The 27450-nt window shown below is 48.5% G+C and overlaps 1 protein-coding gene across 1 annotated transcript; it reads left to right on the top strand.

The window, feature by feature from the left end:
- Window positions 1-1268: 1268 nt before the first annotated feature.
- On the top strand, window positions 1269-27341 carry LOC308196974 (uncharacterized protein). Its single transcript, XM_080596712.1, has 21 exons — window positions 1269-3121; window positions 3503-3624; window positions 4834-4923; window positions 5491-5656; window positions 8251-8449; window positions 8970-9079; window positions 9448-9584; window positions 10431-10574; window positions 11552-11623; window positions 12897-12962; window positions 13618-13849; window positions 20796-20817; window positions 21634-21745; window positions 22822-22939; window positions 23602-23800; window positions 24448-24557; window positions 25296-25441; window positions 25810-25956; window positions 26253-26324; window positions 26692-26757; window positions 26958-27341. Exons 2-21 carry the CDS (start codon window positions 3616-3618, stop codon window positions 27189-27191), a joined length of 2451 nt encoding a protein of 816 aa, XP_080452838.1. The 5' UTR covers window positions 1269-3121; window positions 3503-3615; the 3' UTR covers window positions 27192-27341.
- Window positions 27342-27450: the final 109 nt, after the last annotated feature.

Here is a 27450-nt window from a genome sequence, read left to right on the forward strand (position 1 = left end):
TTCAAAATATTGTGTTCAATGCACAGTTTCAAATGACAACAAAAACTTTCAAAAGTTTGGAAAAAATAATCTCAAAAAAATTTAAGAGATTTCAGAATACATAAATTTTAAAATCTCTGAAAAATTCCATTTCAGAACCAAGGAAGTCCAAAACTTCCATGTTTTTTCCTGTGGCTACCACTGCAGTCAGCAACAGCTTCAGATGATTCCTTGAACCCCCAGTGCCCACGAGGTAGAGGAGCTTTCTCCTACTAGTTCAGTGTCTCTTGCTGTGGTTCACTGGTTCTGAGCCAGACAGAAGTCATATTCCCCTGCTCTATGGGCAGACAAAACCTGCGTGTGTTGGAAATTTGCTACCATTACTCAGACCAACACACACTAGTCCTGCTGGGATTTGATACCTACCAGCAGCATAAATGATAAAGCAGTCCAACAGTTTGATTTGTGGTTGCTTTCAAGTAATACCCTCTTCTCTCTTCCCTTTAGTGGGCTTTTGTTGTTGCAAGAGGAAAATAAAATAATTTTTAAAACCTATGAGGTAAGCCTGGCTTTTCAGCTCAGAATTCTTTATTTTTATTTTAATTTTGTAGATGGATTTTTTTTTAAATTGCTGTTCTTCTTTCTTTGGACAGATGAGAGAAATGTATTATTTCTCCAACAACAAATGCAGCCAGTAGGAAAAATAAAGTAACATATTTTTTAGGAGAAAGGAAAGGGCAGTAATCCAAATAACTACAAGTATGTCAGGTCAAGGTTAAGAAGAAGGGCGTCTGAATGCATTGATTCTTCCCAGCACAAATGCAGGGAGCATTTCAGGACATGTTCGTGCACTTGTAGCTGTGCCACCATCATTGCTTGAATGATAACGTATTTATGATAGTATATTTGAGACAGGATAAAAAGTGCCGCACAGGAGCAGTTGGGAGAGAGGAGTGAGAAACTGAGAGAGAACCAGCCCTGCAGCCCCCAAGGTGAGTGCAGCAGGAGGGCAGGAGGTGCTCCAGGCACACAGCAGAAGTTCCCCTGCGGCCTGTGGAGAGGCCCCTGGTGGAGCAGGCTGTCCCCCTGCAGCCCATGGGTCCCACATGGAGCAGATCTCCACGCTGCAGCCTGTGGAGGAGCCCCCGGTGGAGCAGGTGGATGTGGCAGGAGCTGCTGCCCTTGGGGAAATGTGCTACCAGGGACCTGCAAGGCTGTCACAGGGAGCACAACACATTCCAAGCCTGGGAGCATAGATTGTGTTGTGATGCTGAGTCTAACAAGCCCCTGTGCTGTCTCCCTCACTAGGTGGTATTCGGTATGTGCTGCATGCTGTGGACCCTCCCTATTCATTGCCAGATTGTGGGCCAAAATTGCAGGTGCCTGATATAAACCCCTTCTGCAATGCGCTGGATGTCTGGATATACAAATGCAGTCCAGATGTCCCATCCACTACAGGCTGCAGCATGCACAAGTCTTATTTCTGCAGATGGCAGATAAGCCTCTGAGTAAGAAAATGTCGATGCTTCAGAAGATCTGATTGTGGCTGATTTTACTGGCTTGTTCACATCTTAATAGTCTATGCAATAATTCAGGGCTGATTGAAGTCGTTCTGGAGGCCTTCCAGCCTGATTTTATCAGTGCTTGAGGAGAGGGAGGGAATACTCATGGGGCTGCAGAGATGGCAGTAGTGAGATATGGGCTGGGACTGGTGCAGAAGGGATCCAGGGGACACGACTCCATCCTGGTGGCGTAGCAAGCCTCAGCAGATGTTCTGGATCCTCTCTGGAAAGTCCCCATCCCACACAAGAGTGCACTGAGGTCTGAGGTCACTTGGAACAACTTGGTGAATGTTTAGCTCCTGTTCTTCTCTCTTGCCATCAGGCTCAAGTAATATGGAAAGTAATATGGGAAGTAACAGAGACCCAGACTTGGTGCATGGCGCCAGGAGTAGCCATGGCTAGACCAGGAGACTCTCCGAAGGCCTCTCCCCCAAGGAAAGGTGAGTTGCGCCGGTGTTAATATACGCTGGGGGGCAGGAGTGGTTTGTTGTCAACATACTTGATCCTGCCTTTCTGCCTTTCCTCCTCTCCCTGCAGGGGAAAAATCAGGCTCTGGGCTGAGTCACTGCTCGTGAGAGGTGCGGCTGGGAGAGCTTTTGGCCCTGCCTTAAGCTAGTCATTAGTGAAAACCAGTCATTACAGCTTTGGATTGAGGTGGGCTTATCTAGGCTTCCCAAAGAGCTCCTGTTTGTCTTTTAACAAGCTCTGCTTGACCAGATCTAGCAGGTATTAACGTCAGGAGAGACGACAGGAGCCCAGACCCCAGATCACACTGCTCCCTCTAAGCTGGGTCGTTGCAATATGCAAGCGCGTAGGCAGCTTGGCGAGGGGTGGAGTGCTGGCTTGGAAGGCAGTGCTGCCAAAAATCCACCCACGGCCCATGCCAGCCTTCCCCAGCTCTGCAGAGCCCCCCTGGCAGCGGTGGACTGAGGACACTGCCAGCTGCGAAGCGGTGCAGCCCACAGGAGGCACGCGGGGCAGGCTAACATCGCCTAACAGGGACCACGTTAAGTGCACGCCGACACATGGAGGTAACCACGCAGGTGGGGGTGGCCGTGCACAGACACCCAGCAGTGAAAGTCACCTCACGCAGTGCTCCCGGCAGGCATCCCACGTGCTGTGTGAGAAAGGGCACGTCCTCCTGATGAAACTGCTCCCGTGAGAGCGCAAGGCAGCTTCATCCCCAGCCCCTTCCACCCCGGTACAGGCAGGGAGCGGTCTGGCAGCAGCACGCTGGCCCCATGGAGGCCATGGGCAATGTCAGATCACACTGCACCGCATTAGGTGGGAATGGCCGATTCGCCATGTCTCTCTCCTCTTCTGGGTAATATTCCCACGTGAACCTGGATAGGAAGGGTGTCTCCTTTTGGAGCGATTCCAGTCCTTGGGTAAATTACACATTAGTGGGAGAAGGGATTAGGGGGAGTGGCGACCTGCGGCACTGCCAGGTGTGCGGAGCAGAGGGATAACAGCCTGGTGTGTGAGGGGAGAGTGCAGCACAGCGAGCACGCTCCGCTCCCTCCTGCTCAGCAGATCCTGGGACGAAGGCACCTGTCCTGCTGCAGCAGACGAGCTGACAGGTAACCCTTCCTCCTTCTGTGCTTGAACTGCATCCGTGTGGGCGTCAGGAGAGAGGTGCAGTGAGCTGAAGAGTCCCGCGGATGGGGGGGACAGCAGAACAGTTGCTTTCTGCTCAAGGGAGGGATGGTGGGGATGCTCAGAAGTCAGGAACGTGCTGCTGGTGCAAGAGGTTTCTCTCTGCTGCTGAGCCAATGGTCCTTTGGCTGCCAATTTACAGAGGGGTTATTTTTCCAGGTTGGCTGTTGCAAGGGAAAGTCCGTCCTGAGCTAGGCTCTTCCCTTGAAATTGCATGCTATTCCCGTGACGTTGCACTGTGAAAAATGCTTTCTATCTCTTTCTGTCTCTTTCTGTCTCCCCTTGCTTTGCTTTTCAATACAAAGCAACAAGACAGACCCAGGCGTCTTCAGGAGTGGAGCCATCAGCAGCACACACAGCCGCTACCCTGCTGAGCCTCCCTCCTCTGCCCGCTGGTCCTGGTGGCCCTGCCCTCCTCATGAGCATGGTGAGAAAGGCCCTGCAGCTGCTTGAGGCTGACCCCAGCTGCCATGGGCAATGCAATGCCTGGCAGCCCCAGGTGCTTGGGTTGGATGCAGGGAACCCTTCTCCCCCAGAGCAGGGAGGTCCCTGGGGAGGTGGGGGGGTCTCCATCAGCTGGGCCATGCCACAACCACCAGGACCCAGTGCTGGTGATAGCCCTGCTGTGAGTAGGACATGGGCAAAGGATCTCCCAATGCCCCCTCCACCAGCCCAGCAGTGCTGGTGTGATCCTGCCCACATCTGCTCCAGAGACAGCAAAGGGAGTAGGTGGCCTTCTTCCCCTCTGTGCAACCACCTCCTGCAGCAAGGAAAGCCAGTTACTCCAGCCAGAGAGAGATGATGGAAACCTGCTCGCTCTCCTCCTTTCCTTGGCCAGCAAGATATTTTGCAGGGAGGCAGTGGGGTGGATTGCAGTGGGGTTCGGCCGGGCTCATCAGCTGGTCTCCGTGCTGCCTCAGTGTGACCACAGCATGATCTGAGATCCTTTCCAGCCCTGAGCATGCTGACTCAATGGCTGTGCTGTGAAAGCCACACACATGCAGGAGCAGTGGGGCCCCCATGCGGGGTCCTCAAAAGGCCTGAAGCCTTGGTACAGCATTTGTGCCATCAGGGAGAAGAGAAGGTCTCCTGGGACAGTAAATCATGCTGGTTTGCAAACAAATCCAAAGTGTCCTAAGGTTTCTACAGTCTTACCTCCAGCCATAAAGAGAGCCCAACCAAAAGTGTTATAAACAAAACCTCCATTATCCTAAAATTTAAAATCGGGTGATTTACTTCTGACTAGTTCGTCTAGTTTAACCAAATTATTCTGACTATCTGAAACATCATTTAAAATGAATAGTCTGTAATCCTCTCCTCAAAGACCAGGAATGCTTAGGTGGGTACAGATGTATACGTGTATGTGCATGTAAATACTTTTTCAAAATACGAGGCTCTGATGGAGAACGTGTGATTAAAATGTGATGGAGTTTGGACACTGGCATTGTACAAGATAAGCAAAATGAGCATTTCTTAAAACAAATTGGATGATTTCAACTTTAAAATTGTTTCACCTGTTGGGTGGTCAGATTAATCTACTAATAAAAGTATATAGCACATGTCAAACGCCATTCCTGTCTCCTGTGCCAGCAAGACCAATGTCTCTTATTCTCATTATATGGACACTGTTTTGCAGAGAACCATGATGTGGCTGTTCATCACCATTGCTTGTTTCATCTGCAGCATTGAAAAGTGCAACGCAAGCCCCGAGGTGTTCATGGATGTTGTAAGTCCTGCCTTCTCTCTGCTCTTTTCCTGATGTGCCAGCCCCTAAAATGCTCAAATCTTGGATATGCAAGTCATATACTGTCACAGTCTAGATAGGACCCATGGTCTCTGCATGTGTATTTTTACCAGAGTTTGGTGCCAGAGGTTTATTAGACCTTTTGTCTACCTGTGTATATGCACACACAGATTTACAGCTGGCATTTATGGGCAGTCCAGTCTGGGTCAACTGGTTTGGTCCAGACAGCTGTCTCAGGCTTGGAGCTTCACTCTCATCGCTGCCTAGATCTTCATAGGCATTGACTGCAAAATAAAAGTCAGTCCTGGGCCTTTCTTTTTTAGACCTGAGTGAGAGAAACTCACACCTGCCAAAACTGTTAGCTGAAGTCATGGTATCTCCACAGCATTGGTGAGGGGACATAGGGAGGTCCCTACACCACCCTCCTGCTGACAGCAGGAGTAACCAGATCTGGGACAGGGTGGCCGGGGCTTAGTGTGGCATCTCTCCAGGATGGAGAACCCCCACCTCCCTTTGGACCTATCCCATGTCCTCCCTCCTGTCCTGCAGGGTGAAATCGTTCGCTACCACGGGTACCCCTATGAAGAGCATGAAATTGTGACAGATGATGGTTATTACCTCACCATGCAGAGGATTCCTCATGGTAGAGACAACTCGGGAAGTTCAAGCACCTCCCATGAAGCAGAGACACAAGGTTCCAGCATGTTTTGCATCCGTAAGTGCCACAAGAAGGTCTGCTGGGTCCTGGGGCCTCAAAAACTTTGCTGGGCTGGAGGAGGCTATGGGAAGGTCTGCCTCAGCATGGGTGTGTCCTCAGATAGGCATCCTTCCCTGTAGGATTAGCCTCAGGAGCAGAAGAAATGCAGGTGCCTACCATGCCAACCCTTTTCCAGGAGGATCTACCCAAAAGAGGAGGGAAAAGATAAGGAAAATGAACGAGGCAAAGAAATCTGTCCCCAAACTTTACTCCAGTCCAAAACCAGACAAACCCATCAGCTAAAGTACAAGGGAAGCTGGAATATGGACCCATGCACCTGGTAAAGGTATTCCTTGTAGAGCAGCTGAGAGACATTTATTACCAAAAAAACCCCACATGTCCAGTCCAATGCCATCTCTCCATTTTGACTGCGTTCTGCTCCTGACTTGAGCCATTGTTTCAAAGGGAAAGGATGATGCCCCAGTCTGGGCAGGGTGCCAATCTCCTGGGAAATGGGAGGACTGACATATGAACATGGCAGATGAGTGCAAAAAGCCAGATTTCTGTTCAGGTTACTTTGTCGTCTTACAGTGAGGGTCTAGAAAATAACAGAACAAAGAGAAGACAAAAAAAAAAAAAGGAGGAGAGGAGAGGAGAGGAGAGGAGAGGAGAGGAGAGGAGAGGAGAGGAGAGGAGAGGAGAGGAGAGGGAGAGGAGAGGAGAGGAGAGGAGAGGAGAGGAGAGGAGAGGAGAGGAGAGGAGAGGAGAGGAGAGGAGAGGAGAGGAGAGGAGAGGAGAGGAGAGGAGAGGAGAGGAGAGGAGAGGAGAGGAGAGGAGAGGAGAGGAGAGGAGAGGAGAGGAGAGGAGAGGAGAGGAGAGGAGAGGAGAGGAGAGGAGAGGAGAGGAGAGGAGAGGAGAGGAGACTCGAGGAGAGGAGAGGAGAGGAGAGGAGAGGAGAGGAGAGGAGAGGAGAGGAGAGGAGAGGAGAGGAGAGGAGAGGAGAGGAGAGGAGAGGAGAGGAGAGGAGAGGAGAGGAGAGGAGAGGAGAGGAGAGGAGAGGAGAGGAGAGGAGAGGAGAGGAGAGGAGAGGAGAGGAGAGGAGAGGAGAGGAGAGGAGAGGAGAGGAGAGGAGAGGAGAGGAGAGGAGACTCGAGGAGACTCGAGGAGACTCGAGGAGAGGAGAGGAGAGGAGACTCGAGGAGAGGAGACTCGAGGAGAGGAGACTCGAGGAGAGGAGACTCGAGGAGAGGAGACTCGAGGAGAGGAGACTCGAGGAGACTCGAGGAGAGGAGAGGAGAGGAGACTCGAGGAGACTCGAGGAGACTCGAGGAGAGGAGAGGAGAGGAGAGGAGAGGAGAGGAGAGGAGAGGAGAGGAGAGGAGAGGAGAGGAGAGGAGAGGAGAGGAGAGGAGAGGAGAGGAGAGGAGAGGAGAGGAGAGGAGAGGAGAGGAGAGGAGAGGAGAGGAGAGGAGAGGAGAGGAGAGGAGAGGAGAGGAGAGGAGAGGAGAGGAGAGGAGAGGAGAGGAGAGGAGAGGAGAGGAGAGGAGAGGAGAGGAGAGGAGAGGAGAGGAGAGGAGAGGAGAGGAGAGGAGACTCGAGGAGAGGAGACTCGAGGAGAGGAGAGGAGAGGAGAGGAGAGGAGAGGAGAGGAGAGGAGAGGAGAGGAGAGGAGAGGAGAGGAGAGGAGAGGAGAGGAGAGGAGAGGAGAGGAGAGGAGAGGAGAGGAGAGGAGAGGAGAGGAGAGGAGAGGAGAGGAGAGGAGAGGAGAGGAGAGGAGAGGAGAGGAGAGGAGAGGAGAGGAGAGGAGAGGAGAGGAGAGGAGAGGAGAGGAGAGGAGAGGAGAGGAGAGGAGAGGAGAGGAGAGGAACTTTTATATCAACCTTTTCATGCTGCAGCCTGTGGTAGACCTCCTGTTTGAATTCAGATATCCCTACGATGACCTATTGTGGCTGTGAAGTTGGACCTGCTTTGACCAGGGAATTGGAGCGGTCCTTTCCAAATTGAATCTTTCCATGCTCTCTTCTACTCTCTTCCTATGGCAGTTCAGGCTTTTTGGTGCTGTGTCAAAAAAAACGTTATTTTTTTTTTCTGGGGTGCTGAAATATGCCCATATGGATTGAAGTGGACAGAAATGGGTGGAGGAGATGCTTCTGTCCCCCTCCAGTACCTGTGTCTCTTGTGATGGGGCTGTGCTGTGAAAGATAGGCACAAAGCCTAGACTATGCTGGGTTTTTGGTATTTCCTGGTCAGACACTGAGCCAAACAAAAGGCACAAGGAGCGGGTGGTCTCCATACAATGGGCACATTCAGTGTCCAGACAGACATGGGGCATGGTTTCTTTCTTCCTGGGGGCGTAATTTACCATGCTGCATTCAGTGTGGAGTCCCACCTTTTTTTTTCTGCTTTATTTTATCAGTTTTCTCTGCCCTGGGATTACCAAAGAGCCAACACGTTCACCAAAATCACATCTCCAAAGAGGCTGAAGGTCACAGGCAAATCGTTCTCCCTACACTGTAGTCAATTCTCCAGCGGGGCGCTGACAAAGCAGTGTCTGAAGTGTGAATAGAAAGTTATGTTAGTTGGAGAAAATGACCCTTTTCTTCTTTCTTCAGCTCCAAAGCCTGCGGTGCTCCTGCAGCATGGCCTGGTGTTGGAGGGCAGTAACTGGGTTACTAACTTGCCCAACAGCAGCCTGGGCTTCATCCTCGCGGATGCTGGCTATGATGTCTGGATAGGAAACAGCAGGGGGAACAGCTGGTCACGCAAACACAAAGAGTTTGAATATCACAACGAGAAATACTCAACTTACAGGTATTTTCAATGAAGCTACAGAAATGCCATTAGATCTGCCCGGGAGTGCTTTCAGAAGAGTAAGCAGGTATCTGGTACTGTGTTGGGCTCCTATCCCTGGCCCTGCAGTTTCCTTAGACTGGAGAAGTGGCTCCACCAGCACAGTTGCACAAGCTGCCATTGGGCATAAAGTTTACTTCCACCACTAAGACACGACCAGGGTGCCTGTATCTGCTAGACACCTAGCAAAAATAGCTCTGCCCAAATAGTCTTTCCCTAATTTAGCCTTTTCCTGCAAACAGATTCATCCTCAAAGGTGTTCATGCAGCTGGGGCTCCTCCAGGTGATAGGAGCAGATGGCACTTTCCAGAGCAAATGTAATTTTTATGGGGACAAATAGCAAATAAACTTTGCAACTCAGAAGTGGCAGCACAGATCCTGCATACGTGCTGGTGGGAATACGACATGGCAAGACTTGTCATGACATGCCTGTTACTCTCATCATTCTAATAGTTTAGTTACATGCCCATCTCTGTTGCAGCTTTCATGAAATGGCCATGTATGACCTTCCAGCAACAATCAACTATATTTTGCAGAAAACTGGACAGGAGCAGATATACTATGTGGCTTACTCTCAAGGCACCACCACAGGTACTTATGAGGGCATCAGGATTAGGTTGTCTGTGCACCTCGTGTATAGATTTATATTATATTTGTGTATAGGTTTATATTATATTTGAGCAGTGGTGGTCCAAAAACTGTTGCAGCATTGGTTTTTGATTAATTCTGCTGTTGCCAGAGCCTGAAGAAGGGCTTGTGGGAGCTGCAGCTGGACTCAACATTCAAGCTGGGAGCTGAAATGCATCAGCAGCAAAAGGTCCAGGTCAGGTCACCAACATGCTCTTGTTCTTGCATGTTAGAGCACATTCTAGGGACTCATCCAATGGCCACATGCATCAGGGAGCCAAAACTCACACATAAATAGCAGGGCAGGGTCTGATTCCTTCTCACTCCCACAGGTTTCATTGCGTTTTCTTCCATTCCTGAGCTGGATCGCAAAATCAAGATGTTTTTCGCTTTGGCTCCTATCACCGCAAGCTCAAACATGAAGTCACCCTTGGTCAGGGTGTTTGACCTTCCTGAGGGTCTGGTTAAGGTAGGTTCTTGCCACACACTCACCTGGTTTCCTGGTTTTCCTGTTGGTCAGTCCTTGGTTTAGCACTTGAGAAAGGTCCCACCAAAAGGAAGGTTTGCCCTGAAACACATGAACTGAGAGGGGAAGGTGAAAGTCTTTCATTTCCCTGGGCTCTGTCTGCCTTTTGCATTGAGCAGGGTACATTTGTACTTGTAGTCTTGAACCTGGGGAGCATTAAACCATGTAAAACATCATGCTGCCCAGTCCTAACCAGAGAAGAGTTATTTCTAGATATTGTTTCTGGATCCTTCCTTCTAGAAGAAACTTCTTCTACGAAAGATCCTGGCTCTTCCAGGGCCCTGATCTTTTTGGAATAGGCCAAATTACAAAGCACAGCAAAGTTGTGGGAATGCAGACAGCAACTTCCAGGGGTGAGCAGATTGCTGGGGAACATCTGGAAGAGAAATAGGAGTGTGGGCCCTTCCAAAGGGCAGGGACGGAGCTGCTGACTCACCTCCTGCCACGCTCACACAGCAGGCTTGGGGGCGTAGGGATTCACTGCTGACAGCCACCTCCAAGTCACATCCCAGTGGCACAGCGTGCTTGCAGCTGCCAATCCAGAGCAGATGCACAGCAAGTTCAGGTGGTTGTAGATGTCCCAGTAGACAGAGCCTTGCTCCCCATTTTCCCGACCTACATGGCCACACAGAGCGTGCCCATGCCAGCACCAGCCACACAATGTAAGGGTCCTGGCCCCCATCTTTGGTAGCCAATATCTCCTGAGGGTTGTTCTGGCTTTGTGAGCTCTCCTCTGCGTGCTGCTGAAGCATTGTGAACCACGCTGACTGATGCCTTTGCATTTCGTAGTTCATTTTAGGACACATACTGGTCTTCGATAAGGGCGAGATTTTGCAGCAAGTGACTTCCCGTCTGTGCCGCTACACATTCTTTAAAAGCTTTTGCTCTTTGGTCCTTTACTTGCCTGGTGGGTTTACCAACAGCTTAAATGTGGTATGTATGCTACAGATTACTTGTTAAGTGATCCAGTTTCTCATTGTTTAAGCCTGATTTGGCTGTGCAATCGACATCAGAGAAAGCACGATATCTTGCTCTCACTGGCTGTCAGAAGTGGGGCAGGCTGTGGGGCTGCCCACCTGCACGGCAGATCCCCCAGTGCAGAGATTGTGTGAAACGTTCTGGGACCCCGGGACTCTTAACTCACTTAAAATACTCCAAGACTTGACGCACGTAGTACCTCAAAGCCAAGTAAAGCAGCACCGTCAGCTAGCTGCTTTCATCTGCCTTTTGCATCTTTCATTCACCAAGAAATCTGCTCCCAACAGGGCCAGCACTGCAGCAACCCAGGTTGCTCGTTGCTGCGTCCAGGTGAGCTGGGGCTGTCCCTGAGGATGGAGACCCCTCACAGCTTCATGTGGGGAAGGGCTGTTTCCTCAGAGCCAGGTCCTGTCACAATCGGCTCCTGCAAGTAAAATCAGTGACAGATCCATGGAGATACCAAGGTTGGTCATGGATAGAGTCAGAGCTAGGCCACTATTTCTCAAGGAAATTGATGATGTTATTCCTTAATTTTCCAAGGAGGGAATGCTTTAGAAATAATGTGTAGAACTACTGTGATGTGTTGCACATTGTCTTTGCAACAGGGTCCTGAGCACAAGATACAGAGTTTTACTTTGATTTGAAAACCGCTTAGACTCGTAATGTGACCCAGCATCCCATGAAAATTGCCAGGCTTACGGAAGGGATCTCTACAGCACTCTTCATGCTGCTGTCTGTCTGCAGTGTGGGTTTGCATGACATGGGGCTGAGTCTTGCCTTCAAAGAGATAAGATGAAACAGTTTGTGCAAATGAGAGCCCCAGCTAGCCTGTGTGAGTCAAAGACATTGTATTGCTACTGAACAGGATTAAATTTATTTCTAATGGGATTTCCCCCAATGCAGAGAATAAATATCTCCATGGTTTCTTCCAGAGCCGCATAGATGTCTACTTGTCTCGCTACCCTGATTCAACATCCCTAAAAAACATGTTACATTGGCGCCAGGTAATATTTCCTGCTGTAGAATAAGATAGCATGCAACCAGGAACCATATTCTTCTCTCTAAGCTGCCAAGGACCTCTTTTCATTACTTAGGTGTAATCCTCCATTACTTTCCCTGCAGAGCTTTATGAGAGAAGGGGGAAATTTGGCACGAAACAGTTGTGCAGATGCAGTTCTTTTGGCCACAACTTTCAACAAAAGATGACCAGAAGACTTTAGAGCTGCTAGGGGATGGAAAAGGAATGAAAAACTGGTAATAAACCAGAACAAGAGGTGCTAGAGTAAAGGCTAAGAGATGAGGGTCAGTAGATCCAGCACCCAAACAATTAATCATTGAAAACATGCACAACTGTTGTAGACATGGACCATGACAGACAAAGGAAACTTGCCCAGAGTTAATATGTGCCTTTTTTTGAGGGTAGCTCTTGGATGTGTGTTAGGTGCACTGTGTGTTTCTGGGGCTTCAGCCTCCAGGCATCTATGCTCTGCAGCTCACCAGTCACCCAAGAGAGGAGAGAGGAAAAATGTGAGCAATGCCGAGGGAAGTTACAGGCCATGCTGAAATCTTCCTGGGAGTCAAGCTCTCCTTGTGAATGACAATATCACACACAACAAGCAGCATCCTCGAGCCCTGGTGGCAGGAGGGAGCAGTGGGGTCCCCTGGCTACCTCCACCATGCAGCTGTTCCCTCTGATGGCTGGCAGCAAGCCCCAGCACTGGGCTCCAGCGGCTGAACCTCCTCCAAGGAGCAGGGAGCTTATTGCACAGAGCTGGTGGAATGTCCTCCTTCTGCAACCTTTGATTCCTGTTGATATAAAAAGTGTTGGTCTGACTAATTAAGTGAAAATGAAGCATCCTGCGTGACAGCACAAGCATGACAGGAAAATACAAACTGGGTACACGCGGAGATAGTAGCGCCATTTGGATGGACACAGCTCATGCTTCCATCCCAGAGGAACGTGAACTCTGTTCCCCTGCTGACCTTTGAAATGATGGCACACCCAGTGCTTCAATACAAAACCTTCCTAAAGCATTTCTGTTCAGTTTCAATCAGTTTATTACCATTTAGAAATGAAATACATAATTTCTAGGGCATCAGCATGCTTAATTTGTCTATCTTTTGTGCTCTTAATAAAATATGCAGTCAAAAATAGCTTCTCACTGATATTTGAAGCTGTGCAGGGGTAAATCAGCCATCCACCCTTCCTGACTTGCTTTTATCTTTCTCATGGTCTCATGCAATGCATGGAAAATAAACATAGCTCTCCTCTTCTAGCTCTATCAAACAGGGGAATTCAAATATTATGATTATGGCAGCGACAATGTGCTTCATTATAACCAGGTAAGATAAATTCATTCTCATTTGTCAGTTAGAAAGAAAGAAAGAAAGAGAGAGAGAGAGAGAGAGAGGAAGAGAGAGAGAAAGAAAGAGAGAGAGAGAGAGAGAGAGAGAGAGAAAGAAAGAAAGAAAGAAAGAAAGAAAGAAAGAAAGAAAGAAAGAAAGAAAGAAAGAAAGAAAGAAAGAAAAAGGAGGGAGGGAGGGAGGGAGGGAGGGAGGGAAGGAAGGAAGGAAGGAAGGAAGGAAGGAAGGAAGGAAGGAAGGAAGGAAGGAAGGAAGGAAGGAAGGAAGGAAGGAAGGAAGGAAGGAAGGAAGGAAGGAAGGAAGGAAGGAAGGAAGGAAAAAAAAGCAAACAACAATGAAAATATTGCTGTGACTGAGACTGAATTTTATGGGATTTATGGAATTTACCTTGTCATATGGGATTGTACCTTTCTTATAAAGAAGAGTTGTGTGATGTCATTCATTGATGATTTTTTGTCCCTCTGGTGAAATGTGTGGGAGTCCAAGACATAGTCAAGATCTGCAGTGATATTTTCTGGGCCATTTCTCCAGATAGGCAAGAAATTCCAAGCAGCAATCAAGAACACTTTGTATCTTCAAGTTGTCTGTGACTTCCCAGGCTTTTCTTTCTCAAGTAATATTATTTATCTTCCAGAGCACACCTCCCTTCTATGAGCTGGAAAATATGAAAGCACCACTTGCTGCATGGTATGGCGGCAAGGACTGGATTTCAGCCCCTGAAGATGTAAATATAACACTGCCTCGTATAACCAACATGGTGTACAAGAAGTATATTCCTGAATTCGTCCACTTCGATTTCCTTTGGGGTATGCAAGCATATGAACAAGTATACAAAGAAATTCTTGAACTGATGAAGAAGAATGCCTAGAGTTGGAAAAGTGGCAGTAACTGTTCATTTCTCCTTTGTCTTTGGGGGCTTCTTTTATTTGAAGAAAAAAAAAAAGTGAGCAAAAAAAGAGGGGGAAAAGGTTCATTAAACTGCTGCACTTGTTGTGGGATTATATTACTCTGGCAAGTGAGGAAAATAGGCCAATCCCATGATCAGAGAATCGCATGGGATTTAGGTTAAGTAGGTGGAGGTCCTCGCAGAAGTTGGGCATGGACTTTCGACTCTGAGTCTCTCAGGTGCCTCATGCACGTGGGTTTCAAGCAACAAGCAATTTCTGTGGAGCTTGGCTCTTGGCTGCTGCTGTAGGCTCTGGCCTCCCTATGGCTGGGTTCCCTGCTGTGAACAACAGGATAGCAGCTTGGCTCTGTTGTGCATGCTGGTGTTTCAAGTGTGAGCAGATGGGACCACACAGTTCATTGCTTTACAGTCAGAAGGAGCTAAAAACTTTCTGCTAGTAATAAAAAGAGCTAGTACTGCTGATTCAGGTGACACGAAACTTGAACATACACAACAGGGTTTTCAATAAGCTGTACCAAAAAAGACCATTTTGCACCATTTTATGTAATAGTCCCAAGGTACAAACCCAGCTGGAAGAGTCACTTTTTGCTGAGTCTCAAAAAATGCTTTGGTTTTCCTTACGTGTGAGAGAGAAGAAGAGTCGGGAGTCTAACTCTGTTCTTAGCCTCTGGATTACCCTTCATAATACAGTATTGATTAGGGGAGGAATGGTGAATTTGCCTGTTTGTGCAATGATATTCTTAAAATATGTCTACAAGCAAGCAGGGCAAAGGATAAGGCACTTTTCCCACGAAGATGTACGAAAAATAATAATAAAGCAAAAAGGGTCCACTGGGCTCTGTGTGGTTGTACTGCCTTAAACCTCTGGAGGAGCACAGGGATTTTCAGCACAGACCTCTTGTTGCATGCAAGCGAGGGATTGCAACTTGTCCAATCCTCCCCCTGCTCAGGGACAGCTTTCTGTGGCTTGCAACACTGGCAGGTGCCTGCTGCCCACAACGCCCAGAGCATCCACACACCCTGAGGGAAGAGGTGGGTGGCAGAGGGCAGGATGGAAGTTGAGGAGAGGTGCGGAGGGGTAGGAATGCCCTCCCCAAAGGCAAGCTGTGGGTGCTAGCAACATGCTTCCATCCAAGTGTCTAGAGGTGGTGGGATGCGGGTGCTGGTGCTGGCGCGCATCCCTGTAGGACAACTGTAGCACGCTCTGTCTGAGTCTAAGGAAATGATCAAGGGAGACCAACTGTAAAAACATTCACTCCCCATCCTTAAAGCTAGAACAAAAAAGGACTGGGCAAGGTAATCATACCTCCCACCAGACCGGGTTGCCCAAAGCCCAATCCAAACTGGCCTTGAACACTTCCAGGGATGGGGCATCCACAGCTTCTCTGAGTAGCTTCTTCCAGTGCCCCACCACCCTCACAGTAGAGAATTTCTTCCTTATATCTAATCTAAATCGACTCTAATACCATTACTTCTCATCCTACCTTGACAAAGCATCCCTCTCCAGCTTTCCTGTAGGTGCCCTTTAGGTACTGGAAGGAGCTCCAGTGATTAGCTACATCACTTGTTGTATTTATAATGACATTTTTTTTCTGTGTGATTAGTTATTTACTGCAGGGCTCTGTCCTAGAGCAGCATTCTTCCAGCACTGCAGTGGATCTCCATGCAAATGCAAGAAGACTCTTCTATCCTTGCAAATAAACATACCAAGCTTGGCAAGACTTTTCCCAAACAGACTTCTGAACAGCTTGTAAGAACCTATTTATTTTTAGTTAAAAAGTACTAATTTATTCATTCTGAAGGTTCATAAGAATTGCAGCACTTTCTTTCTAGTTAGTTTAGAATGTTTCTGCCACTTCTGTAATTGTCTGAAGCAGTGCTTGTATTGAATTAATTTAATTCGTTCCCACAATGGAGTGTTTTGGTGAAGTTCTTTCCAAACCAGGTTTTAGAAGTGCTTTGCTCCCTATGGAACTGATACTTGTCACCTACCACGTGTTAAGGTTTCAGCAGTAGTTGAACTAGTGCATTTTGTAAGGAAAGAGAACAGTAAAAAATCAAGGTGCTTGTAAGCATAAATATTGTGATGTTCTGTCATCTCAGATGGCCTTGGTCAATAAATGGACTGAGTTAACTGGGAAGCTGTGCTGATCTTGGAGGGACTGGAGTCCTTGCCCATCTGAAGCCTGTTGTTTTGCGGCCTGAGCTTTCTCTCGGTAGAACTAGGATGTCCAGGCACTGTGAGGGCTGGCAGCTCCCTGGGAGCTGGTCAGCAGAAAGATGAGGGGGATATTTTGGGCGGCAGAGCCAGGTTTCCCCAACCAGGCCCTCTCCCAGAACCTCCATCCAGCAAGGGAGCAGGGCAGGATGGTGGCCAAGTGCAACCAAGACTCATCAGGCAAGTCCACAGTGATGACATAGGTGCAAGATCAGCCCCAGACATCAGCCCATGGGCTGGGGTCCAAACCAGCTCAGTCTCTCACGCTTAGACTTCACAGCCCGGCATGAGGCCTTCACCATCCCAGCGAGTGTATTCATGGCACAGCAATGCTCCCTTTCTATTCTGCAAGGGTGAGCAAAGGAAAAAACCTTGACCATACACCAGCATGTGTGGAGGGTGTTGCTCATTTAGCCACTTACTTAACTTTCTTCCAGATGTTCTCAGGCAAAGCAATTCATGATCTGCTTGTGCACAGTGTGCCAAGCAGGAAGGGCTTAAAACTATGCCACATCCCATTCAAAACACAGTAATCACACCATATTTGCTGACCTATAATTTTCTATTACCGTCATAGCCAATGTAAAAAAAGCAGCAGGCTCATGTGCCTTTGTGTGGAGCATATGGTCAGCTCACAGGGCTGTGTCCACATCAGGGAGGTGGTGAGTGCGTCTTCTACGGAGCCATTCCCACTTGAGGATTATGCAGAGGCACATGCCTAAAATGAAGATGTACTTTTGTAAGTAATCCTAGGATTGTTTTAGTATCTGCTTTAAGCAATTTACTGGCCTACGGTTTTATTTAGAAACTGAACTGTACTGGGATTAAACTAGGACAGGGTTTCATCAAGCCATGTCACGTGGTGCACTGCCTTTTCATGTTTCTCTGATCCTTAACAGCAAGCCTGAAAAACATCTCCCGCAGTCACTGGCATTGCTGAGTAGATTCAGAGTTTTACTCATTTGAGGACACGTAGATTTCTTGGTTTAGCAACTATCAGCAATTTCTGTGTTATTTCCTAAGTTATTTCTGAAACCTCTTTCAAGACTGCTAGATGAACGCTTGGAAGAAAGAAAGGGTAATTGGTCCTGGAGACTTGTATTTTTGTGCATTGGTACATTAGGCAGATGGAACAGGATGAAGCCATGGAAAGTTACATTTAGCCAAAATAATTATGAGATATAACTAACTCCAGCACTCTTCATTAGCCTGAGTTGGTCTCTGTTCCTGACTGCCGCAACTCACCCTGGACTCTGTTGTGTGGATCTTGTTGCTGCTTCCCGAAGGTCTCTGATTGCCTTGACCCTAAGTCAGACTTTCTGCAATACATTGAAAAAAGGCCCAAGAGCACTAAAATTCCAAATTTGAAAAGTTAATATTTTAATAATATTTTAAATTATTAATATTAATTTATTAAGTTTTCTGAAGTTGCCCAGGTCTGTTCATAAACAGACCAAACTATTTCAATGTTAGACATGCTTTAAAATCAAGTGTACAGTTAAGAGAGATCAGAAAAGTACAAGAAGTTCAGGATTCTTCTGGGGTCACCTGAGCAAAGAAACAGGAAGAGAGCTGAGAGAAATCACTGGTCACCATATCATGGTTATTTTGCAATAAACCTTATGAAACGTGTAAGCTCTTGTTGATTCAGTTTCACTACTGTGTGTAAAATGATTGCATGAACAACTATAGCAAGGTGTTGTGAAAATAACTCATTGTTTCATCAAGCTTGACTGTGCAACTCTAACATGGGTAAAGTCCCTATTAACTGTATAATCAGAGATACTGGTGATATACCAGCCTCATGGAGGGGCTTTAAACTAGGAGACGTACAACCAGATAAGCAGCACTTTCCTTATCAGATTTTTCACTTGAGCAAGGTTGTTCAAGTTTATTGTGAGGGAATCATGTTTATCTGGCTGGGATTACAGAACAGTCTGTCATTCCTAAAATCAGAATGATACTGTCTTTCCCAGCTCAGGATGCCAAGACCAGACAACAGCTAGTTAAGCATCTCCCTACTTGTGATTTGCCTACCCTCATGCTTGGTAAGCATTAGCAGATAGAAGGTAACAACCAGCACATTGGACATACTATCTGGAAGCTGTTACATGTGTGACAGCACCAGGAGAAATGACAAAACAAGAGTTAGAAGAATTGTATGCATTGATCTGGTATGCATTGATCGCTGAGGACGTGATTAACACCAATCAATCTCGTAAGCACTGAGGAATGTGTTGCTTGCACCCTGATGTGCCACAGAGAAGGTGACTCACTGGCAGAAGATGCGCGCCTGACAACAGAACAACAGCAGAGGGGATACAGTACATCTTATGGGCTGTTTCTCTTCCTGTTATCCCAGGAGGATGACAGGTTATAATCCCAAACAAGAAAATGAAAGATGCCCATCATTGCCTAACACTTACGAAGCCTGAAGTAAATAAGATGCAGAGCCGAAACATCACACCACAACTTTTGTCTCCTAAAAGACCTTAGAGGCCTGTCCTGGAAGGAGTTGGCCTGGGTGCTCAAGAGGAACCCAGAAGGCATACTGACGGCTCAACAGTGGCAACCTTTGCCTTCCATGTCACCCTCAGATGACCTCAGCCAGACCACTTGGACACACACATTTTGGCCCTGCTGAGAGTGTGTGTGTGAGTGTGTTCATTGGTATGGTTTACTTGCTTAGAAAGTCAAGTAAAACGTCTTTCAGTTTCTAAATGGTCTTGAGTTTTCTTAAGTTAGATCCTACAACAGTACTGTACGAATATTCCATGAGTGTGATTATACAGTTTAATTTTAAGATGCCTCTGATAGTCTACCCAATATTTGCTTATGCACCCTACCAGGTATTATGAGGCCCTGGCACTGTAGGTTAATATCAGTGATGATTCACAGTTCTGTCAAATGTACACGCACAGCAGTGTCATGACAGTGTTGTTCTTTTAACCCAAACTTGCACCTATGTGTCAAAATGTTCAGCTCTGGTCCCCTAACCTCAGAAACCTCTAAAGTCTTCATTTCTTCCTTTGACTAAGCTAAATAAGAATTTCTCAGTAAAAAGCTAGCTAGCTTTTTGTTAGCAACTTCTCTCTTTCCTACCACAGATATGATAAGTACCAGTGCTAAATGTTACACCAGCCACGGTGCTGATACACCACTCTGACAGCCTTGTCTCTTGGCCAGAGGACACTGGAGAACTCCCTGACGTCTTTCCAACCTCTACTAGTCACTACTGCTAGTATCTAGTACCTCCACCACAGAGCTAGTACCTAGTGGAGGTAGAAAGCAACAGACATGACAGTGGATGAAGCAGCTGACTGTACAAGTAAAAGGTGAAGTCTGTCTTGATGCCGCTGAAGGAAACCGGAGGGTAGTGTAGAGCAACGCAGGCCGGGTGCTGGTTTCTCCATCCACGGGGCATTGTTTAAACACTCTCAGGATGGATGCTGGAATTGTCCTCTACACAACTTGTGAAGTCTATCTTATATAGTGGGACTTCGGTGTTCACAAGAGGGGGAAGACACTTAAGAGGCACAAACATGGACAGAAGCAAGGTAATGAAACAGCAAAGGCTTTGGCACACCTGTTGTGGGAAGGTTGTACCCACACACATAGCTCCTTTAAGTCAGTGTTGAGCACTGATAGAAAATTAGTCTTGTGGATGGAGTAACCTGTGCGTGATTTGAAGAAGTGTGTCGGCTGAGTGTGTTTCACAACTCACAGACTGCTCCTGGACTATGGCTGGTATGAATGTTAGAAGTCAACCTAATCCTTGTCCAGGAAATATACATGTAAGCAGAGCACCTGGTAGCCAGCCAAAGGCTTGGACTCTTGGGTGGCTACCAAGCAGCTACAGAAAAGCGCAGGTTGTAGCATCATGGGCTGCAGGTGGAGAAAGAGCACCTTTGCTCTGTGTAATACACATCGCTTCAGCCAAACAGAGGCATTGCACAAACTCTCCTTCTCTCTGCAGTCCATCGGCAAGATGCTAAGGTTAGTGCTTTCCCAGAGAACATTACAGAGGTTTTGCAAGTTGCCTGCTGCAAATACAATACTGCTTTGGCCTAGGAGGTATGTGGAGGCTGCCTGGGCCGCTGCCACTTGTGAAGGATACTGTAATGGCCTGGTGTTTTCCACCCACACAGCCAATGAAGTCTGGCCTGCCACTCACGTGCCTATGGAGAGGTCAACATGCTTGTGTGGCCTCATGAATCTGGTAGAGAGCCAGACACAGCTGCTGTTTGCCCATGCCATTTCATGGGGTCTCAGAACTGCGCGCACAGGCAGTGAGAGCAGCCTGAGTCTTCTCCTTTCTCCACAACCCCTTCTAAGAGGCATTCCCATGGGCACCTGGGAGTTAGGAAATGACCTTTTCCAAATGAAACATTTGGATGTTTTTTTACTGTGGCTATCATCAGCTTAAGATGAAATTCCATAGCTGAAATTCCTTACTGCATCACCTCAGCTGCTTCTGAAAACGTAATCCGTTGCAAGCCTGAGAGTTATGACCACAAGACCAAGTGGAGGAAGTTATCAAAGATATGACCCATGCTCACATCCCTTAATTGGAGGACACATGGTGTGGTCCTGTGTGGTGCCGACGTAGCAGGGCTCTGACACAACACGCTCCTTTTAATGCTGGTGTTGGTAGAGCTTCCACCATTCCCACCACCAGCCTGATCAGATACGACAGTGGGCTCTGCCTGGTAATGTATTTCACTGTAATTCAGGTTTGTGTTGGAGCTATCCTGAGGGTGAAAAAGCATTGACTGCTTTTTTTTTTTCTCAGTAACTTATCTCTTGGTATTAACATAGAGAGAGTTACTGTGAACACTGGGAATATTTCAGAGGGCAGGTATGTCTCACGGTGTGGGAGACCCAATGGGGGGAGGTGAAGGAAGGTAGAGAGAAAACAGATGGCTGGTGATTTGAGAAAACAGATTTGCAGCTCACGTGACTGAGTAGAAGTTACACTCTAACTTTTAAGAGACTGGTAAAGCATTAGAAATCACATATAATATTAACTGTGTTATGAATATATCTTTGTTCAGGGCAAGAGATTCTAAGGTATCAAAAAGCTTCCTTTTTTTTTTTTTTCAGGCAACACTTATTTAATAAATAGTCTTCCTACAAGTCTCCAGTAGTTTCAGTTCATGGGACCCTCGGTGGCTTCTGTGTGCAAAAGCTAAGCAGTAACGAAACAGCAAAAGTATAGATATGTGTTTCTTTCAAAGTGCAAATTCTTATTTAGTATTAATTCTCTCCATGTGACAATTGGCCCAATGGCATTTTCTATCACCCTAGTACTTGCATTACATCATGTTTTTACGATTAAAACTTCAAATGGGTCTTGCCCAGTACCCGGTCCGGCCTGTGTGGAGAAGCATGGAGAGCCCTGCGGGGAATCTAAATGAAACCTGGAGCTGGAAACCCCCTTTTCTTCCCCAGCACAGCCTGTCATTTGTGATCTACAGATATACAGTTATTAATGAATAATTATAATATAATAATATTTTACACAGGTGCAAGATGTGGTTGTTCATTGCAACCTTGTTTTTGACACAAGCAGCTGCAAACTCAGAAGATGTCATCGAGCACACAAAGGGTGCAAATCCTGAGACATTCATGAATATTGTAAGTTCAGGAGAAGCCTGAATTTCCTCTCTGTCTGAAGGTTTGCAGATGTGTAGCTAGGGGAAAGAGGGTTGCAGAGGGATGGAGGGTGTGTGGAGAGGGCTTGTGTAGCTGCGTGTGCTGGGTTTGTAGAGCTGAGTAGTATTATGTTGCCTCAAAAACACCATTAACAAGCCCTGCTTCCTGAATGAATCTTTTTCCTCCCAGCATTAAGTGCAATTATAAGCAGGTCAGTTAGAGGAGGCAGTAATCACAATGTGGATTGGATCAGATTTCTTCCTTGAGGGCAGAAAGTTTTGCACACTCCTCTTCTCCTTGTTCAAACAGTTTGGCATTCTCCCATGCCCCTTGATAAGGCTGGAGTTCAGCCAGGAATTAAAAACCCCACAAGTGAGCCTAAAATGGAGCCAGCGCCGGTGGTGCTGCACCAGGCACAGGCTCGCCAGCACACCAGGCCTGGGCTGGAGGCACCAGGGCAGGGGTTTGCATCCAGACCCCTGCTGGCCCCACTCCCAGCTGGGCCAGCACTGCAGATCCAGCAGGCTGCACCTTTAGATGCACTCAGGAGTTTGGCAATGAAATTGCTGAAATCAGCCTCTTCCAGCAACCATGTGAAAATGCAAGCGTGGCAATCTGTAGGCTTGATTTCACTGGACTGAAACGTCCCAATCTGTTGAATTTTCAGCATAGATAAAGCTTTGGCAGAGCCATGTGATTCCTGTGACAAATCCTACGGAGCTTGTCCTGTTTCTACAAGAGGCACTTCCAGTCAGCCCAGCTCTGCAGGATGGATATGCCCACGATCTTATCTGCCCCGCCAGCTGGCTCAGAGCGTGACATGACATGTTTTACTGCTAGTGTCAGGAGCCAGTAAGCCCTTTTGCTTTCAGCCCTCACTTTTGGAGGAATCCAAAGACACGTGCCGCATGTTGCAGCTGGGCCCTGCTGCCTCCCGGCCCTGAGGAGCCCCACTCCTGCTCAGTCACTGCCCGTGCCTCCTCATCCCTTGTAGGCCTCAGCATTTGGTATTGTCAAACACTTGATCGGTTTTTCCACCTTGTTTTTTGTTTTCTCAGAGCCAAATGATCTGCTACAGAGGGTACCCCAGTGAGGAGTACGAAGTCCTGACTCGTGACGGTTACTACGTCAGACTGAACAGAATTCCTCATGGGAGAGAAAAGCCTGGAAACGGAGGTATGGTTCTGTATGGCAAGAAAGCCAGCAAAAGAAGCATAACCCAATGATCAGCTACCTGAGATCTGTGTGAAGGGATGAAATTTATCCAGCTAAGGGAGTATGTGCTGTTAAAGCTAAAATACCAAATCCATGGCACTTCTCCAATTTGCAGCCAAGGTTTTGCCAGCCAGCAAAGGGAAGAATGAGTGTAGCATGGGAACCTTTTGTATCAAGCAGCAACTTGGCTTCAAGGCTCAGAGGGCGCAGACATATCTTGGGATAATTTAGTTTTACTTTTTCCTCCTAAATCTGTGACTTTGGAATCTGCACTATCCCGGGGACAGGCCTGTAGGCCTGAGCTTTTACATGGTTGCTGTGAGCTGCCCGTGGCCACGGCGCTGAGGGGATGGGCATGTTGGGTCAGAAAGACTTGGGAGAGACGACAGCAGCTCTCCAGCCTGAGACAACCAGGATAATAGCCACGAGACAACTACAGCAGAGATTTCCTAATGTCCCTGATCTGATGTCTTCCTCCAGGCTTTCTCTTCTCCAGGAGATGTCGTAACAACATGCATTGCATGTTGTCTGACCATGCAATGAGGAGGCTGTCTTAGCCTGAATCTGGGTTAAGTAGAGGGATTCTGGTTCAATGAAACATGCTGTTTCTCTTTCAAATCCAGGCCCCAAATTAGTCGTGTTTCTTCAGCATGGGCTACTCGGTGAAGGCAGCAACTGGGTTGAAAATCTGTCTAACAACAGCCTTGGCTTCATACTAGCAGACTCTGGCTATGACGTCTGGCTGGGAAACAGTCGGGGAACACGCTGGTCCCAGAGACACCAGCATCTTTCCACTGATCAGGTTGAATTCTGGGATTTCAGGTAGGCTGGAGTGGATTACAAAAGCTGGCAAACTTTCCCGTCTGTCACTAACCTCCGGGCAGAGGTGGGTGCCTCCATGCAGGCAAGTCAGAGCGTATAGTCCCAGGCATGGCCTCCCCCAGGCCTCCCAGTGGAGGCTGGAGGCAGGGAGGCTGGAGACACCTGTGCAAACCCAGCTTGTGATATGGTGCCAGCATCTCCGGGCAGTGGGGTGCTGCAGCCTCCATAGGTCTCCACCCTGTGGAGACACCAGCTTGCAGTAGACAAGCTAATAATGTAGGTCTGCATTTCACCATATCACTCTAAAAGACACATGGGCAGGAACTCTCAAGAAGCAGAGCAGGTGCTGGCACCCTGACCTGCAGAGCCAGCTGTGGGTCTGCAGAGCTGTCATGTGTCGCACCTAAAATGCTGTGTTGCACTGCTGGCTGGGGACTGCACAGTTTCCTAACTACGGTTATGGTGGGACTAAGCCTTTTCAAGGGAGGATGAGGCCTTGGCAGAAGAGATGCCATTGGACCTCGTGTAGTTCCACCCACCACAGAGCTCTCCTTGGCCATGAGAATTTTCTACTGGAAGATTACCCTCAGATGTCAAAGCCTTCTGTATATATACCTTGTAACTGACATGCTATTCCTGTATTGCAGTTTCCATGAAATGGCTATGTATGACCTCCCAGCAATGATCAACTTTGTTCTGCGGAAGACTGGCCAGAAGCAGATATATTACGTGGGCTACTCTCAGGGTGCCACTATTGGTGTGTTAGAAAGGGTTGGACATCACCTTTCTCTCCACAGCAGGGAAGGCATGGCCTGGACCACCTTGAAAACAATATTTTTTCCATATGTGAGCAGGAAGTGTACAGAGGTCCCATCTTTGTGGACAGCCGAGCAGGCACAGGAGGGCAATGTCCAGAAGGTCTCTTGCAGTGAGGAGTCCCTCAGCAGCAGTGCTTTCTATACAGGAGAACTGGGAGGACCAGCATGCTCCAGAGCAGTAGGAAAATTTCTTGGTGACCTCAGTAAGCTCCTGAAAATGAAATTTCAGCCCAGAAAATCAAATTGCAGTGTTCCGCACCAAACACAGAGGCATTCTGCATGGAGGTCACCGTTTGTGCTTTCTGATGAAGCACACAGTGTTGTTTTTTTTTCACCAGCTAGGCCACCACAGGTATGAGAGGACCTCAGTGATGATGATACCTTTTAGCAGTGGCTTATGGAAGATGACAGGACTGTCCTCCTTGCCTGGTGAATGGGGCAGGACTTCCCATTAGTGGAGTTGTTAAAGCGTTTCATCAGCCACTTTTAACCATAGGAATAAAGACATTGTCTCCTTTTGGATGGCACTAACGCTGAACAGAAAGGAGGAGCATGCCACATTTCTAATTCAGGCTAGTGTCAGCTATGCCCATGTAGGCAGTGAGTCCACAAGAACCCTCAGAGTAAGCACCTGAACAACGACCAACAAGTCTCATATTGTTTTTCTGTTTTCTCAGCATTCATAGCACTTTCATCCATGCCAGAACTGGCTCAGAAAGTCAAAATGTTTTTTGCCCTGGCTCCTGCAGTGATAATTAAGCACGCCAAAAGTCCAGTTATGAAAATGTCGTTCCTGCTTGACAGACAATTCAAGATATTTCAGGTATGAGATTGGTCCCTACTCTACTCCCCTGAGCTCAATTTTAATGACAGTGAGAAACAAATCCAGTGCTTTCAGCCCACCGGAGAGGTGGAGTGAAAGAGAAGAGGCGACAACATCGATTTCCCCAGCGTGCCTTCCACCAGCACATGGGCAGCACAACCTTCAGCGACCTGCACACATCCCAGCAGGGCAGGAGGGTAGAGGGAAGTGGGTTTTGCTCCCACAGGCACCCTGTGCGGCACGTCCCCTCGCAGGACAGCTCGTGGGGACACCACAGGGCTCTGGCCAGCCGGGTTGTGGAAGACAGGCTGAGGGGTGGATGCAGAAAGGGAAATGCAAGCAGTTACCTTTGCCCTTTGTTTCCCCAGCTCTTGCTGGGCCAAACGGATGCCTCACTGCGAATGAGAAAGCTCTGGAGATTTCTTCCTGACCTGTGCAGGCACCCAGTCTTGCACAAGCCCTGCGCCACCCTGTTGTTCCTGCTGGGAGGCTACAATGAGAAGAACCTCAACACGGTATGTGCGCCTCTGTACCCCTCTTGCTGCCACCCCAAAAGGAGAAGTCCCCAGGCTTTCTGCACTTGCACTGCCTGTCCCCAGGAGACATGCCGCACCTCCTGGCAGCGCAAGGAAGCACCAGAGCCATGCCAGAGCAATTGATATTTAATGGAAATTATATTTCTGAACCTGACCCAAGTCTACAGGCAGCACAACTCAGCAGCGGCTGTTTTGGAAAATGCATTGTCTGGCAACTGTTGTCTTAGTTCCTAACTATTTGCAAGGAATGATATCTTGAATGTTTTTCCCTGCAGACCCGGCTGGATGTATACACAGCCCACTATCCTGACAGGACATCTGTCAAAAACATGATACACTGGGCCCAGGTAGGTTCCCCGAAAGAGAGCAGAAGGACACTGAGTGTGTGGAAGTAAAGTCACCAACACGAAGTTCTCTCGCAGCACCCCGTGCACACAAAACACTGCTGGCGAGGAGGGTCGCACAGGTGCAAGGGTAGCACCAAATCACGTGCAACCCCTTGCTTTGTGAACTTGGCAGCTCTGGACAGGAGGTGAAATCACCACCCCTGTACAAGAGGAAGGTCTGGCTCTGTGGGGATGCTACCCCACTGTGAAACACCAAGCACCCTCTTGCAAAGTAGTCCCTCAAGGAGGCTTTGCGATGCGGGACTTTGGCAGCTGCGCTCAGGGGCCCCACTGCGCATCTCGCTGCAGTTTTGTCCTCTCCTCCCAGGTGATGATCTCAGGAGACTTCAAAGCCTTTGACTATGGCAGTGAAAACCAAGCCATATACCACCAGGTAGGAGGAGGCTGCAGCGCTGGTGTCTGGAGGAGGGAGGTGGGCAGGTGGCAGGGGCGGGGGCCGGGGAAGCCCCCCTGCCTTCATCCCACGGGATGTCCCCATCCAAAACCACCTCCAGCCTCACGCCGAGTCTGTCCCAGGTGTTGCAGGGCTGGGTTAGCTTGTGGGGGTTCTCAGACGTGTCTGCGTCTCTCCAGGAGACACCTCCCTCCTACCAGCTGGAGAAGATGCCCGTGCCCACCGCAGTGTGGTCAGGGGGTGAGGACTGGGCAGTCGACTGGAGGGACGTGCAGCTGCTGCTGCCCCGCATCGCCCACGTCGTCTCCTACGTGCACATCGCCGACTGGAACCACTGGGACTTCATCTGGGGCTTGGACGCCCCCGGCCGCCTCTACAGCCACATCCTGGCCCTGATGGAGAGGCCCCGGTAGAGCGGGACCCGGCTCGGCAGGCCGGCTGCACCTGGACACGGGGAGGCTGGCGGCCGAGCGCAGCCCCTGGCTGTGGCACAGAGGAGATGGATCGAGCCAAGCCTTTCTCGGCTGCCACAGGCGGTGCGAGGAGGGGCCCCAGCCCCGGGCTGCGGCCCAGGGGGGCTCGGGTTGGACGCGGGGAACCCGGGGCCAGCCGACAGCGATGCCACCGCCAAGCCGCCTGCTCCTGCTCTGCGTGTCCCCGCCCCGCTGCTTG

Source organism: Anser brachyrhynchus, assembly GCF_964034855.1.
Source record: "Anser brachyrhynchus genome assembly, chromosome: 6".
Taxonomy (NCBI): Eukaryota; Metazoa; Chordata; class Aves; order Anseriformes; family Anatidae; genus Anser; species Anser brachyrhynchus.

Excerpts from the sequence above, each read along its gene's own strand:
- LOC308196974 (XM_080596712.1), top strand. Across the intron at positions 22,940-23,601 it reads AGAAAAGCCTGGAAACGGAG|GCCCCAAATTAGTCGTGTTT; the intron begins GTATGGTTCTGT and ends TTTCAAATCCAG. Across the intron at positions 25,957-26,252 it reads ATGAGAAGAACCTCAACACG|ACCCGGCTGGATGTATACAC; the intron begins GTATGTGCGCCT and ends TTTTCCCTGCAG.